Genomic DNA, 17,703 nt, shown 5'->3' on the forward strand with positions numbered 1-17,703 from the left:
GACCATATCACCCCCGTTCTAGCGTCCCTGCACTGGCTCCCAATCTCCTTCAGAATCAATTTCAAACTCCTTCTCACCATATTCAAGGCCAGGTCCGGTCTCGCTCCACCCTACATCGCCTATCTAATCTCCCCCTATGTCCCAACCCGCTCCCTGAGATCCTCATCCAAAGACCTTCTTAACCCTCAAATGTGTCGGCTAAAGTCCAAAGGAGACCAGGCTTTCAGCACCATAGCGCCAATACTTTGGAACACACTGTCCTTACAGATCAAGCGTGCTGAATCAGTGTCCTCTTTTATCCCTTTTAAAAACACACTTTTATAGATTAGCTTTCACTCCCAATCAAATATTTTAGTATATATATTTTTCCTAATTTTTGTTTTCTTTTGAAATGTCTTCTGCTGTATATTTGGTTTGTTGTTGTAAAGCACTTTGTAATGAAAATTTGAAAGGTGCTATATAAATAAAGTTTTATTATTATTATTATTATTATTATTACCTTTGCTGGCACTGATGGTCTGCAGGACCATCTCAGCAGCTCCGCGCTCATGGAGCCTGGCCTGCTGGTACAACAACTTCTGTTTCTCCATCTCCTTCTCCTGGGCAGCACAAATGTCAGTCCATTGTCAGTTAATTACTACTCTTTTTTTTAATAACAACTTGTCAATACAATTAAATATCCTTTAAACAAAAGAATAGAGTAGAGGCCCTCACTTCAAAGCTTTTCACCTCCTCCTCTCCATCCTCCTCCTCTCTGTGACAGCTCTGGAGGGAGAGAATAGACAACCATAACAACAAGCAAGACAAATGCAGTATGAAACTGGACAAAAGCAAGCAGAGAGTGTACAAATTAATCCGACAATAAGGAAGTTTGATTTATTTGGCACAATTATACAATACAAAGACAATACTTTTTAGACTTAGATAGCATTTTATACAGACTTATAGCATGTTATGTAGACAGCACAATAATTGCATTGTATGTAGTCATAGCACTGTACAGCATAGTATAGTATATATGTATAGTTTATATGTACAGTGTCATTATATAGATATGTTCTAGCTACGTTCTTAGCTTACGCATGTTTCTTGATAAATGCTTTTTATATATGTGATGTATTCCCATGCTTTTTGTTCTTGCTTAATGTACAGTAAATCGCTCTGGATTAAGAGCGTCTGCTAAATGCCTAAATTGTAAATTGTAATAATAGGAAAAACATGCAAGTAGGAGGCAGGAAACCCCAAAAGGGTTTATATTTATCACTTAATCCCTGTATATACTGTTGTATAACGTTGTGAACTTGCTATTTTAGTTTGACTTTGTTTTTTAACTACATTGCCTATAATGACATACTCAAAATAGAGAAGCCAATTTGAAAGTGACTAATAGGACAGGAGTCAGGACACAAGGACTGTGAACTTAGGATGAAGTGGAACATGATGTTAAAGGTTACCAATTGGTACACTAATTTCTTTTTCAAATGCAATTAGTGTTCCATAGGCCAAACGGGTAGTTTAGTGTCTTTGACCATATGACATTTAATTACCAAATTGCAGGGGGAATTCAACTGCCATCGGGGGGGACAAGGGACATACAATTGATTTATACAGAGAACCAAGAGGCACATGGTTTGCATAACGTCCTGGATTGCAAACATTATGCACATGGGAATGACTTTGACTTTGGCTCGATACAGTACATTACTGCATAAAGCGATTGGGGGTTATATTTGAGCGCACAAGCGAATCACTTAAAACTATACAGTAAATAAGGTCATTGTCCATGTCGTTTCTCTCACCTTGGCCATGATAGCAGCATAGGACATGTAGAGACTGTCACTTCCAAGTGCACTGTGGACAGCAGGGATTGGCCACACATTAGTGCATGTCAAGTGCCACCTAAGCAGGCTTAGCTGACAATAATGTATGAAGAAAGTCATTACTTTTAACACAGGGTAAATGCAACACTTAATCGCCCTTCAAGGTGAGTCTAGAAGGAGGATACCACTACGTGACTCATACAAAGGCTTTTAGAGACAATGGTCTCGTGTCAGACAAAGAGTCCACGATTTGTCACAACTTAATATTGACATTCCTGGAGATTGATTTGGAGCTGTAATAAAAGGTGAGATGGGTGTTTTACTGCATGTGAAAACTAATAATGGACAAACACACGCCACACACACACACACACACACTGCACTCACACTCACATATTACACACACGCACACACCTCCCTTCCATCAGAGCGCTCCTGCTGAAGAGTGTAATGAGTTGTAGGAGGGGATCGATCGGCATTGCGGCTCCTTCCGCCCCCTTCTCCTCTCCGACACCTCCACGTTGCTCCGCCACTCCCACCATCTGAAGACCCAACACAAAATGTGAAGCCCCTCATGTGTGCTCTCTGTTAACACTTTGTGCGCCCACGCAAAAGTGGGTGAAAATCACTTTCACCTAGAAAATCCATTCATTTTTTTTTAATTCAGCTGACTGTGGAGACACATGCTGGAACCTTTTACTTTGAAATGTTTTATAGTTTCTGAGTTATTTAATTTAAACGCCCAATGCATTCTCAATGGCGAAAACACAAACTTTGGCACCACGTATAAAAATAAAAAAAACATTGTTATGATTTTTTTGTTTAAAAAAATAATAATAATAAAAAAAAAATATATATATTTTTTTCAAAGACGTACACAGATGTCTTGGGCACTGCATGTGCGGTAATACCAAAGACGTCCACAGACGTCTTGGGCACAAAATGTGTTGCCAACCATACCACATGCGCATACACAGGCACATGCACGCAAATGCATGGCAATCTTATACAGTTCAATTAACAAATGTAGCTGTCTTTTTCCCATTCTGTTTTGGTTGATTGATATTGTATTGACAAAAATGCTTATACTGTCATGAACATACACGTATATTTGTATTGTCAAAAGAATAAGAAACAAAAGTGTGTGTGTGTGTGTGTGTGTGTGTGTGTGTGTGTGCGTGCGTGCGTGCGTGCGTGCGTGCGTGCGTGCGTGCGTGCGTGCGTGCGTGCGTGCGTGCGTGCGTGCGTGCGTGCGTGCGTGCGTGCGAACTTCCGACCGGAGGGACAGATTTTCATGAAGGAGAGAATGATAAGGCTGAACCAAAGAAATTATAGTCAACAAAAGGTGCAAGCTAAGGTCAAAATCAAGAAAGGATGTAATGGGCAGACCATGAAGCCGGAGAGGCTTCATGATTTCACTTCATGATTTTTTAAATTTGTTCTGTATTTATGGACATTTCCTGATGTTTCTTCGAGATTTTTGTTTTGTATTTGTGCTGCCATGGGGATGTGGGGGGGGGAAATATATGTGAATAATAGCTTTGAAATTAATATGTTGTAAAGAAAAATCAATAAACCTATGTTTAACCCATTTTGGGCGGGAACCCCTTTTCGTGTTTTAAACATTATGTTATAATTTAGCTATTGAAAAATAGCAGATCTACAAGCTCATAGCGCGCCAGCTTGTAGGTCTGCTATTTTTGAAAAATCGTTTATTTCGACGTCAGGCCTGAATGGGTTTTTTTTAAGTTTTGAGTTGAAAAGGTAAAATGTCAGGTCATGTCACAATGGTGAGACATACTGTATATGAGATGTTGGTACAGGGAGGGCTTGAACAAACAAGAGTGTTTGCATTCTGTTACATTTTGTTTGTCATTTTAGTAAATCAAATGTGTGGACTGACAAAGGTAGCCTTCCATCCGTTTACTGCAGAAAGCCCCCATGCTGCTATCTTGTTTTTCCTGCTTCAGGAGGACAATAGGCCTCTTCACAATGTCAGATTAAACTGTCCACAGCCAGACAATACACATAGACTAGCTTGGCCACAAAGTGAAGTTACTCACCGACACACTACCACAGAACTTCATTAGGAACTTTAAAGAGTTTTAAAGTTCGTTCCAACTCAGTGGTCTGTGGACAGGCTATGAGATTTAGACCCTGGCCTTCTTTGTACCATGCCTGAAGTACATCAAAATATGTTGACAATCCATAAGGACCTTACACGTTAAAACAAAATAATTTGAGCACATCAATAAACCAAGCAGGCGATAATCTCTTTTTCACGCTGGAGTTTGCCGTTATCACTATCGGAGTCCACTATCGCAGCAGAGTGACAGCAAATCACATACTGTATGACACGTCCTTTGACACTTACGGCTAAATCTTCCACAAGCTTTTCCTCAAAGCTGTGATCTTCTACTGACATCCAGGACTTATCATAGCCCTGCAGGAACAGGTTGACAGCTCTATGCCTGGGAAGAGGACAGAGAGAGAGAGAGAGAGAGAGAGAGAGAGAGAGAGAGAGAGAGAGAGAGAGAGATTTAAGGTGGCCTTACACTAGCCGATAATCGGGCATTTTCTGACGCTCGGGGGGTGCCCGACTCAATCGATCTGCTCGGGGCGCGATCGGGATCGACCCGATCAACATCAAGCATGTTTGATATTTGCTCTGCCCCGCTCCGATTATCCTGTAGTGTGTGGTGCTATCAGATTTCAGATTGAAAAGAATCGGCTAGTGTAAGGCCACCTTTAGAAAAGTGCAGATGGTGCTGAAATAAAGAGGTAAAGCAAAGGAAAAATCAATACAATCCATAACCCTGGACTGGAGGATTTATGATTATATCATTAGCATTAATCCACCTTGGTCTCCTATTCCATACCATCTGTGGGGCTCATTATAGTCTCCAGATACCAGCAGCACAAGGATATCCCACAAGTTACTGTATGTCACACCATATCTGAGATAATAGTCTAGTTCTATCACATAATACACGCTAACCTAATGGCCTTTCATATGCTAATAACTTTGCCATAGGACTGCCGTGACAGGACTATGATTGATAGCCTAATTAGGGTTTACATTAGCTCCTAATTACAGAATAAGTCCCCACACAATGCCACGGTCTCTTTCACATTCCAGGACGAATAGTATTATTGACTCTCTTTCAAGTCTTGAAGCGCTGTTTAGGGGCTTCCGTTCCAAGGTTCATATAGCCGCTGTTCCATCACACACATAATGAGACAGTATTTTAGCTATTTAAAAATAGCAGATCTACAAGCTCGTAGCGCGCCACCGAGTGGCGCGCTACGAGCTTGTAGGTCTGCTATTTTTGAAAAATCGTGATTTTTATTTTTATTTTTTTTAATCTTTTATTTTTTTAAATAATTTGGGGACCCCCTAAAATAATTTGGTGACCCCCCGAGGGGTCGCGACCCACGGGTTGAGAACCCCTGGGTGAGAGGAACACAATGTAAATACTGTACATCCCTGCTGCAACATACAGTACAACATGTTATGGTGTTTTACATTAAAATGTGTTCTTAGAAAGGTTTTTAGCTTAAAATAACCACTGATAATTCTCTTCACTGCAATGATAAAGAATCTGTTCTCGCTGCTGGGGGGCACTGCATTTTCAATGAAGGCACTTCTTAGATATTTCTTAGTTTCATCACAAAACAAACAAACTGATTCACAGTTGGTTACATTGATGGTGGTGATTTGAAAGAGATTTGCTTAGAAATCTACATATTTTGTGTATACAGATAGACGCCCTGAGGGCGAGAAGGGACCTCGCCCAAAAGGGTGAGGTCGCGTGCAGGCAACAACCGCCTGGGCGGCAGTGGCTCAGGGTTAGAGTGGCCGGATGGTATAACCGCAAGGTTGCCAGTTCGAACCCAGGTTCCCCCAGAGTTAGTGTCAAAGTGTGCTTGAGCAAGACACTGAACCCCTAATTGCTCCTGATGGTTGGTGCCTTGCATGGTTTCCGCCGCCATCGGTGTATGAATGTGTGCGTGAATGGGTGAATGTAATGCACAATCTATGTAAAGCGTCTTGGATAAAGGCGCTATATAAATTTACCATTCACATACGCAGCCGAAAACAGTACTTGCGCTCTGCTCGCGCAAATAACAAGTAATAACTTTGGGACGGGCCCGTCTAGAGTTTGAATGGACAGGTATCAGTCAAAAGGGAGACATCGAAGAGGAAGTACGGGTGGGGAAGGATCAACATATGAAATGTCAGAACAGGTCAGCTCCATACATAGAAATCTAAGGGTTTGAGGTCAGATGTAGAGTTGCTGGGCTGCTCGCAGATCTAGGTGATGATCCAGTCTTCTCCATGTATGGCTATCCAGGGTTTGATGAGGTCAGTGTCCTCATATATGGAGACGGCCATATACAGTACGGTATGGAGCGTGTCACGAGGCATGACGGACTGACGGCCATATATGGTGGCATGACGTGTCACGAGGCGTGATGGACTGACAACCATTATATGGAAGGCGTGACTGACTGACAGGGTTTGCAGGTTTTCATAGTAATCTGCGTCCTACGGTCCCAACAAAAAGAAAACCATGGCAGGCAAACATAATTTTGGACAGGGATAAAATGTCACCCTGGTGGGTGCAGAGCTCTCATTGTGATGTCCCCAAGTAAACCTTTTAATGCTATTTTTTAGTTGGGACCTATGCTAAATAAAGGTTGTGGTCTGCGCTGTGGAGTCCATTCGTATGTTGGTGTGACCCATGTGCCATGCATGATGTACAGTACCTGTGCAGGTTGTATTCATGACACATGCACATTGTTCTTGTTTTTTTTACTTTTAACTGTTGTGTTAAAATACAAGACATACAAAGACACAAAAGGAACAGTACAAAACATAAAATAAGGACAACACAGATTTACAGGGAGAATTATAGAGAGAAGCAAAATTGAGTGTGTGTAACAGTTAATAATAATAATATTGGAAATTAAAGATAAGGTATGAAAAACATTCTGCTCAGCTTGGCCCTAGTGTAGTGAATCCTGTGGACTACTTTAAATTGAATTAAACACATACGGGCACATGCACATGAGGAGTTTATTCTGTCTAGTGCCTCGCTCCACAATGTACATGAGGAGTTTATTCTGTCTAGTGCCTCGCTCCACAATGCACATGAGGAGTTTATTCTGTCTAGTGCCTCGCTCCACAATGCACATGAGGAGTTTATTCTGTCTAGTGCCTCGCTCCACAATGCACATGAGGAGTTTATTCTGTCTAGTGCCTCGCTCCACAATGCACATGAGGAGTTTATTCTGTCTAGTGCCTCGCTCCACAATGCACATGAGGAGTTTATTCTGTCTAGTGCCTCGCTCCACAATGCACATGAGGAGTTTATTCCGTCTAGTGCCTCGCTCCACAATGTACATGAGGAGTTTATTCTGTCTAGTGCCTCACTCCACAATGTACATGAGGAGTTTATTCTGTCTAGTGCCTCGCTCCACAATGCACATGAGGAGTTTATTCTGTCTAGTGCCTCGCTCCACAATGCACATGAGGAGTTTATTCCGTCTAGTGCCTCGCTCCACAATGTACATGAGGAGTTTATTCTGTCTAGTGCCTCACTCCACAATGTACATGAGGAGTTTATTCCGTCTAGTGCCTCGCTCCACAATGTACATGAGGAGTTTATTCTGTCTAGTGCCTCGCTCCACAATGCACATGAGGAGTTTATTCTGTCTAGTGCCTCGCTCCACAAATCCTCCCCCAGCTCAATCCCAAGTTCTCTTTCCCATGTATACTTCAGCCCAAAAAGTGAGGATGTTTGGGAAGAAACAAGAGAGCTATAGATTGAAGAAATGTTGTTCAAAGAGTCTGAAGGGGCCATTATATAGTCTCTAAGATGTTTTTACTGGGTAAAGTAGGAAAGGATGTAAAGTGGGTGCTGGCAAAGTTACGTAGTTGAAAAAACCTAAACAGACTAAAATTTGTTATATGATAGGTAGTAGCAATACCTCCCAAAGAGCTGAAAATGCCTTCACTGTATAGATCTCTAAAAGAGACCAATCCCTTCTCCTTCCACTTATTGTAGGTTGTATCTAAGGCATAGGGTAAGAACAAATGGTTGTTACAAATGGGAATAAGAGCCGAGGGAGATTTCAAGTCGAAGTGTTGTCGGAATTGATTCCATATTTTGGAAGAGGACTACAGGGTTATTGGTGTGTTGTGAGTACTGTGTTGGTAGGGGGGCAAAAAGTAAAGCAGGGAGAGAGGATTTAACGCAGGAGTTCGCCTCCATACTACACCAGATGATATCAGGGGAATGATACCATTTCTTTATCATTTGGAGATTTGCAGCCCAATAGTAAAGTAACATATTAGGTAGAGCGAAACCGCCATCTTGTTTTGGTCTTTGAAGAGCAGTCTTCGAAATTCTGTGTGTTTTATCTGCCCAAATAAAAGATAACATAGTTGCATCAAGTGACTTAAAAAATGATTTGGGCAGAAAAAGAGGAAGAGTTTGAAAGAGGAAAAGGAGGCGTGGTAAGACGTTCATTTTAATAGTTTCGATCCGGCCCACGAGAGAGAGGGGTAATTTATTCCATCTTTTGTCGATCAATTTGCCGTGGTTGTATTCATGACCCATAACATGCATAGTCGTACCTATAGGGATGGAGCTCGGTCATTTCATTGATAACGAGCACCTTATCGATCAGGCTTATGGAGCCGGGTTCGTATCGAGGCCACTATCGAGCATTTTCTATTATTTTGTGGAAAGACGGGAGAGAATAAATTCTGAACAGAACCAGTATCCTAGTATTTACTAGGGCCTTCAAATACAGTGCTTTTCTAACTGACGGAAGGCAGTTGACCTAATTACCAATACAATAATATTAAAGAAACTGTTAACTGGTTAATATGTGTACCGCCACATTAAAAGCGTAATTTTATTTCCATGGGCAGCGCTGGTTGTCAGGTAAAATACACTTTTAGACCGACAACACCGGTAAACATCTCCTGCTGAGCAATGGCCACTTCCCCAATGTAGACAAGGACCTTACCCGGAGTACATGAAACACCAAGGCAAGAAGGCAACTGACTGGCTCCGTTCCTTCCTCTCTGCATGCCTCCAAGGCTCAAAGCTGCCCAAGATCTGGCTCCGTGCCAAGGTGATCGCCCTGCCGAAGCCAAACAAGCCGAGCGATGACCCGAAAGGATACCGGCCCATCTCTCCGATTGTTTAAACGTGACGCCATGGGCCGCTAACATGCTCGATAACAGGCTTGATAAGCCCAAAGCTTATTGATAACGGGTACTCAATAAGCTTGTTATCAGATTTTTTCGGATAATCTGTTATCGAGCTCCATCCCTAGTCGTACCTGGGCAGGTTGTATTCATGACACATGCATATTGTTGTAGCTATGCAGGTTGTATTCCTGACGCATGCATATTGTTGTAGCTATGCAGGTTGTATTCCTGACGCATGCATATTGTTGTAGCTATGCAGGTTGTATTCATGACACATGCATATTGTTGTAGCTATGCAGGTTGTATTCATGACACATGCATATTGTTGTAGCTATGCAGGTTGTATTCATGACACATGCATATTGTTGTAGCTATGCCGGTTGTATTCATGACACATGCATATTGTTGTAGCTATGCAGGTTGTATTCCTGACGCATGCATATTGTTGTAGCTATGCAGGTTGTATTCATGACACATGCATATTGTTGTAGCTATGCAGGTTGTATTCCTGACGCATGCATATTGTTGTAGCTATGCAGGTTGTATTCCTGACGCATGCATATTGTTGTAGCTATGCAGGTTGTATTCCTGACGCATGCATAGTCGTACCTGGGCAGGTTGTATTCATGACACATGCATATTGTTGTAGCTATGCAGGTTGTATTCCTGACGCATGCATAGTCGTACCTGGGCAGGTTGTATTCATGACACATGCATATTGTTGTAGCTATGCAGGTTGTATTCATGACACATGCATATTGTTGTAGCTATGCAGGTTGTATTCATGACACATGCATATTGTTGTAGCTATGCAGGTTGTATTCCTGACGCATGCATAGTCGTACCTGGGCAGGTTGTAGAGGGGAGCCATCCGGAGGCAGGCCACCACTGCTCTCTTCCTCTGTTTGGACATGACCTTATGCCACACAGCTTTTCTACTTCTCTCTGGGTGTTCCACCTGTACAGTAAAACAGTGTACAAATGAAGACAAATTGACAGTTTCATTTGGTTTCCATTTGGTTTCAATTGACTTGAACACAAGGGAAATACAGTAGGTAGAAAAAGAAATGACCAATTTCTCCCTTCCCGCCCGTCTTTCCTCCCCCAAACACGGGCCAATAATGTTCGCAAAGACGCCCGACAAAGCTGGATAATCCATAGTGTACTCAAGGTTTTCAAACCCACAACGTCCGTGGTGGCGAGCAGCCAGGGACTATGCAAGGAGCACTCCTTTTATTTGTTCTCAACCATGTATGCAGGCACATCTAATCAGATCAGTGAATTCGAAAATGAAAAGGTATTCCAGAGTGTCTTTTCTCCCTGTGCCTACCTGTTCTAGTTGATAAAGGACTCGAGCAATGTCCAGGATCCTGACCACAGTGCTCTGGGGATCCGATACGGCCCCTGGATGATGTGGGAGCTCAGTATAGAGGACCTCCTGCCACCAGCACCCTGGAGCCCCCTGACAGAGGACAAAGAGATATGTGCAATTCATCATTTGGATCAGCACTCGCCATGGTCTGCACAAAAAAGTATACACTAATATTTGGCTTGAAAAGGGAGGTTGTTTTGTCCATGATGAGGCACAAAGATTGTGATGAGCATGTTCTGAAGACCATTTAGCATTTAATGAGCGTGCTCGTTTGTGAAAGACAAAATGTCTCATATTGTGTTCTCATCTCTATTGACCATGCACAGTACAAGTGTATTTGACATTTCTAGTCGCTCATGTCGCCTGAGTCACTTATCACTAAGAGATTATTGGAAGACACTTATCTGGATGCTAAGAGTGACAAGAGTAAACTTATATTAAATCTCTTTTGCAAACAAAAGATACATTATTCTCACTTGAATAATGTTGATAAAACTGCATCGGAATCGACGCTGCAAGCACAAACTTTTGGACCTTGTGCACTGTGTGTGTGTGTGTGTGTGTGTGCACACGCGCGCACATACTAAGAGACAGAATTATTTAACGTCCTGTCTCGCTATAGTGCACGTAGGCTACCACAAACAACCCTGTGTGTGCGCAGTGTGCATGCAGAGAGAGAGGGAGAGAGAGAGAGAGAGAGAGAGAGAGAGAGAGGCGTCCTGTGTCGGTCTCGCGCTTGTATCACGCATCCTGCACGTACATGAGATGTCAAAATGAATTGGAATAAAAAACAAATGTAGCCTATATGTATCGGGTCTGGTCCGGATCGCATCTTCGTGAACTCTTGCAGTGTGTGATCCCTAGTCGGCTATCAATCAAAAAAGACTCCTGTAAAACTCCTATACAGTCTGTAGGGGCCATTACTTAGTATAAGTGCATATTACTGAGTTCATATTCCATTTGCCACACATCACTGTGTATGTAGCCTGGCATTGGCAGACTGATAACGTGGATTTACTCACATGTTCCTCCACGGTAGTACGGTATCGTGGAGGAACATATATATGAGTGAATCCACATCATCAGTGTGGATTCAGTAGCCTGTGTATGTACTATACCTTGCTCTGAAGACGTAACAGGCCGTTGTAAACTTGCTCGCGGATATCCTCTTCAGTATCCTTCTGTGAAAAGCAATCCACAGATTCCACAGCCATTAAAGGACGACTACAACCCTTTTCAACCTATCTTCATTTATTTGGTCCTCACCAATGTTCATGATAAATAGCTGTGGGCTTCCAGTGACATCATCGATGGGACAATAGAACCGGCAGGCTTTCTATTCCTATAAAGTTACAATGCGATTTTTTTAAATATTGTTAAAAAAAAATCACACCCGTGTGAAGTGAGGGGCGCTCTAATCAATTATTGACCTTATACCAACCTTGGAACATACCGTCACCAAGAATGGTGGTCCCTTATTGGCCAAGGGTTTCCACCGACATACTGTACAGTACCGACAGCCGATTTGCTCACACATATGACGTAAATTCTCCATTCATTGTCAAAGGCATTTAATGTTTGTGTATCTATAGCTACTATAGACTATCTATAGCTGTTTATAGGAGGGGCTAGCACCCCTCAAAAAAAGAAACGAAAATTATGATGTCACTGGAATGTCATTCAAATGGCAGGGGTTGGATGGTTGTATACAGGCATTCACATTTCCTACCATACCCGAGAGAAGTGCCTCTTGGCCAGCACGATGAGGCTTTGGTCACTGGGAGAACAAGCACTGAGCCCCACTGGGAGCAGCCTCTTCACGGCTGCTACGATCAGAGACGTGTGTGCGCTGTAACGGTCCCCCTTCCTCTTCATCTTCCTCCTCTCAAGACCTGCTTCCTGAGTAATGAAAAGCCACGGATCTGAATAAGCATACACTCTTGAGGCTTAATTTAGCTCCAAGAGTACAAATGGACCCTTCCAAATAAACCCCTCCATTTGTGCAGACAGACAGAGAGTTACAAATGGATAAATGAACACGCTCTAAGAAGGGGTGTGCGGAGGGGGCAAGGGGGGATTGTAAACTTCAATGTGATTACATTACCTGCTATAATAATTTAATAAATGATCCAGGCTTTTTTCCTACAGTGGTTTGCAGTGAAAGTGCTTATATATAAAATATATTAAAACCCCTATATACAGTACTTAGTTGACCACAGCCCCCCCCCAGGGCTCTATACTAGACCTGCTAGTATTTTCTTCTTTCTTTGGCCAAGAATAAGGACGCTAAGATTACTTACTTACTTTATAGATTGGCCTACTAGTTCAGGTGTCATTACATGACATTATGGAGAGACAAAGGAAACATGGAGGGGTAGAGGTACGAGAAGGACGTGGCAGTCATTGTCGTGATGTTTTGATAATAGACTTGTAGCTACAATACAGTAGCAGTCCCGCCCCCTCGAGAGACCCTGAAAATAAATCCTGTTCATTTTCCTCATAGACTTTTCAGAAAGTATTTATTTAAAGACGTTTACGCCGCGGACAAAGCCAACTCTTGTCGTGACAAATCATGACAATAAACACAATGTTTTGGGCCAAACAAAGAATTAGAAAGTAGAAAAAAACGGCAGTTACAACACCTTTTTTGTTGTTTTTCTTCATGATTTGTCACGACTCCAGTTGGCTTCGTACGACGCTTAAAAGGTCTTTAAATAAATACTTTTTGAAATGTCTATGGGAAAAATGCATTGGGATTAATTTCCTGGGCCTGGCGTTGTCATGAAAGGACTGCGGCGCTCTATACAGGGTATAATTAAGTACAGTGCCCAAATTGGCTGTTAAAATGATAAATCGCTAACCTTGGACAGTTTATTGTTGTTGGTGTTGAGCAGGAAAGCCAAGTTGTTGATGTCATTCTGGACCACATAGTTCTGTTCCTCCCACTTGAAATTCTGTTCAATATAAATGTATACATTAATGTTATATACCATTATACAGTTATGGCAGGGCCAATCGGCCATACAGTACTACTGTACCACATACAACTACAGTAATAATTCTATTCATGAGCCAGTATATACACACACACCTGTCTATCAATACTGATATGCATAATGTTCTGAATTTAGCCACCACCCATATCTACATATTTTCTAGAGGATTTATCATGCACACTTTGCACGAGCAAAATGTGCCACATTTGTGCATGATACAGTTCAAATGCCTTAGTAAATCTGTCCCGTTATGTACAAAACATATTTGCATATTTTGCACTGAACAACGTATTCACAGTGGTCACGTGGCGACGAAAAACGGAAAAAATAAATGTACTAATTATCACCCTCACATGAGACTTGGCCCAGAATATGAAAATCTCTGCCACCATGCTGAACAACTGCTCAGCTTCAGGGTTGGGCTCCTTTAGCCATCTGGCTCTGAAACAAGACAGGCACAAACATGTCATGTCATGTTTAACATCCTTTGCCCAAATATGATACCTGGAAAGATGGAAGAAGTTAAGTTGCAGTCTCTTCCATTCAAAGCTGCAAAGCCAGATGCCACATTGTTTGTGTGTGTTTTCCCTATTAATTAGCTGCTTTTTGCGTGTTTTGATTATTGTTTTGTGACTAAGTAGTTTTAATGTATGAAAGAACCTTGAAATAACTGCCAGAACTACAATTAACATTTTTGCATTTTTAGTTGATCAAATATTTTAAACAAAAAAATAGACTTTTTGCATGACAATGGATTTAATTCACACCAAATGATTTCGTTAAGAGATATCTTTGAAGTGCCAAATAATAATCTGTTTCACTATCAACATAATTTCACAATAGACACAATACATCTATGTTAGCACCGCAGTCTTTGTCACAGAAGTGCCATGAGAGCACGCCTCACCGGTTTGAGTCCACAAACGGGATGAGGAGTGGGTAGAAAGTGTAGAGGTCTCGCACCAGCACAGTGTACTTCTCCTGTATATGTAGCTCTGCCTCTGAGAGGTCGCTCTGCCCCTCCGCCTTCATATGCTCCTCCTCCAGCAGCACAGACTCTGCCCGCTTCCTCAGTTTCTCCATCAAAGGCAGGAAGTGGCTCTTCAGCAGCTCAGTGTTGGCCTTGCATATGATTGGCTGGGAAAAAACTGAGAATGGACATGGCCGACAAGTTGATGATTGTGTGCATGGTTCATTTATTTACCATGCTAGTGAGACTGCACTTCAGTGCAGCATCAAGACAACTATGAGAGACAGCGAGGTCAAAACGCAGTCTCGCGGGATGTCGGTCGGTCTTTCATTTGCAAATTTGCATACAGATACAGATGTGAGGGGACTCAATTTAACTGGTGTTTTTGAGGGGCGCTAGATCGGCTGAGCACGGAATGTGATGTATATGATGTATGATGATGAGAGCGCCCCTCACTTCCCACAGGTGTGATTTTTGAGGGGCGATAGCTCCTCCTATGTCTAGCTTTTAGTGTGTGTGCAAACACAAACTTTGTCCTACACAAACATTAAATGCCATTGACAATGAATGGACAAAGATTTCATAACACAAACATTGAAGACGAAGGTGAGGATGCAAATTCTGATTGGCCGGAATGAGATGATGTATATGATAAGAGCACTTATAAGAGCACTTCACACAGGTGTGATTTTTTAAATATATTTAATTTAAATTAATTAAGAAAAAACCTCTCTCGCGTGTGTCAGTGATCACCCTGCCCTGTGCTAATGTTGACACACGTGCCTAAGGTTGCCTACCCCTGGTCTACAGAACCTTCCCGTCATTAATGACACTTCTGGAAAGGACTGAAGGATACATAAATCTCCGTGGGCATATACTGATGACATCAGGGATCTCCATATAAGGACAGAAAAGGGACAAGGCCGACGTGTACAGGAATCTCCATAAGATATAAGGCATATCGGATTGACAGTGCAACGAGGGTACTCCTATAAGCGGACTGAACTCTAGTAAATTAAATGTACTTACTTGTTGATTTTTGATTATCTACTGCAGCTGTCTAAGTACTTCTATTTGTGTGTGTGTGTGTGTGTGTGTGTGTGTGTGTGTGTGTGTGTGTGTGTGTGTGTGTGTGTGTGTGTGTGTGTGAGAGAGATGTGGTGTGATGTGATGTCATGTCATGTCATGTGTGTGAGTTCATGTGATGTCACACCATATCCCTGGTCACTACATAAGCTGCGTACATTGATCACTATTATTGATGCACACACAGAGAGAGAGATGGGTAAACAGAGGGCGAGACAGTCAGGCAGACCGAGGGCGACGCAGAGAGACAGACAGACATGTTTCACTACACGGTGTCCAGAATCAAAGGACCAAAGGGTCCAGAGGGTCGCTGTGCTACCGTAGCGCTCGGACATAAAGTTTACGCCTTTCCTGATTCCTTCTGGAACATGAATGTGCATGTCTTCAACACATTGTCTCTACGCTGGACGAAGCTGTCTCCAGTGACACCTGGAAGAGGAGATGGTCTCCTTGAGGTTCCCTCCAGGTGCTGCGGTCACACAGCTGTGCTGGTAGGAGATATCGTCTACATCTGGGGTTCTCAACCCGTGGGTCGCGACCCCTCGGGGGGTCGCCAAATTATTTTAGGGGGTCCCCAAATTATTTTCAAAAAAAAGAAAAAAAGATAAAAAAAATTTCAAGTTCGTAGCGCGCCACTCGGTGGCGCGCTATGAGCTTGTAGATCTGCTATTTTTCAATAGCTAAATTATAACAATGCTTAAAACACCAAAAGGGGTTCCCGCCCAAAATGGTTTAAGGTTATTGTAGCAGTCAATTTATATTGGGGGTCGGGAGGGGGCGGGCGGGGGTCCCGAGACATTGCCAAAGCATTTCCGGGGGTCCCCGGCCAAAAACGTTGAGAACCCCTGATCTACATCTGGGGAGGGTCGACTAATCCAGATTACTGCAACAAGCTTTATGCATTTGATGTCGACGCCCACACATGGTCCATGCCCAGGGTGTCTGGGACCGTTCCAGAGGGGAGGAAGTACCATTCAGCCTGTGTCTGTGGGAAGGTCATGTTTATCCATGGAGGATGGACACTGAATGGACAAACCAATGACATGTACAAGTTGGACACCACCACGATGGTCTGGACTTTAATTAACACCAGAGGCTCTCCACCACCTGCTACAGAATGTCACTCTTCCACCATCATCGGGACAAAGATGTTTGTATTTGGGCGCAGGACGTGGGATGACCAACATCAGAGTGTTTGACACAGAGACCAACCACTGGATGAGCACACCTTCTACACAGCCTCTTCCAGAAGGACGTTATGATCATTCAGCCTTTAGCTACAATGGAGAGCTGTACATATTTGGTGGCAGGAACTCTCATCACTTCAATGATTTGTGGAAATACAATCCAGAGACCTCCTGGAAGGAGGTTAAGCCCAAGGGGAATGGCCCGTTAAGGATGACTTATGGTTGCTGTTGCATTGTAGGAGATCGTATCATCCTGCTTGGAGGACACAGTGGTGGCCTGTTTATCTTAGATTTGAGTCCTAGTCTGAAGACCTTATGCAAGCTAGCAGTTATTCAGTTCAATCTGGACTCGTCTGAACTCCCACACGATATCAGGTGGGAACTGGCAGACATGACTACCAACAGTCTGAACTCCCACACGACATCAGGTGGGAACTGGCAGACATGACTACCAACAGTCTGAACTCCCACACGACATCAGGTGGGAACTGGCAGACATGACTACCAACAGTCTGAACTCCCACACGACATCAGGTCGGAACTGGCAGACATGACTACCAACCAACAGCAAGAGAAGAAATAAATAGCCAATAAAAGTGGGTCAGCATCATTATTCCGACATTAGTAACGACGTGCGTTACTAACTCTGCCCCTAACACTAAACGCATGCCAAGCCACACTAATGTGCCATCGGAATTACGAGCCGATCCCAATAACTCTACCCCGAAAAATAAACAGGGAAAAGAAAATCAGTGAACACACAAAAAGGAAGAAAATAAATAAATATTACATAGTCCTATTTGTCAAGGGAAACCAGCGCTGTCTCCGTTGTGTTCTTGTCTCCATTGTGTTCTTCTTTCCCCTCCCCATATTATTATTATTATTATTATTATTATTATCATCGTTATTATTATTTTAGTAACGTGTATGTTTCTGTATCACAACATTGCGGCCATTGTTTCCGACGTTCTGTTCGTGGTTCAATGAGTTTTGTTGTGGCTTCCCTGCTGTCCATGCAGTTAGCTCATAACATTAGCAGCTGTT

The 17,703-nt window shown here is 42.7% G+C and overlaps 1 protein-coding gene across 1 annotated transcript in view; it reads right to left on the reverse strand.

Annotated features, from left to right (window-relative positions):
- LOC306930868 (ryanodine receptor 2-like) overlaps nucleotides 1-17,703 on the reverse strand; it is a 170,084-nt gene that overhangs the window by 37,532 nt on the left and 114,849 nt on the right. The window contains 12 exon segments of the mRNA XM_079511964.1: nucleotides 500-599; nucleotides 715-765; nucleotides 1,800-1,851; nucleotides 2,235-2,362; nucleotides 4,195-4,291; nucleotides 9,894-10,006; nucleotides 10,379-10,510; nucleotides 11,539-11,601; nucleotides 12,155-12,319; nucleotides 13,282-13,374; nucleotides 13,770-13,857; nucleotides 14,324-14,564. Coding sequence (XP_079368090.1) covers nucleotides 500-599; nucleotides 715-765; nucleotides 1,800-1,851; nucleotides 2,235-2,362; nucleotides 4,195-4,291; nucleotides 9,894-10,006; nucleotides 10,379-10,510; nucleotides 11,539-11,601; nucleotides 12,155-12,319; nucleotides 13,282-13,374; nucleotides 13,770-13,857; nucleotides 14,324-14,564 — 1,323 coding nt within the window.

This window comes from Electrona antarctica (genome assembly GCF_951216825.1).
Source record: "Electrona antarctica genome assembly, chromosome: 10".
NCBI classification, from domain to species: domain Eukaryota; kingdom Metazoa; phylum Chordata; class Actinopteri; order Myctophiformes; family Myctophidae; genus Electrona; species Electrona antarctica.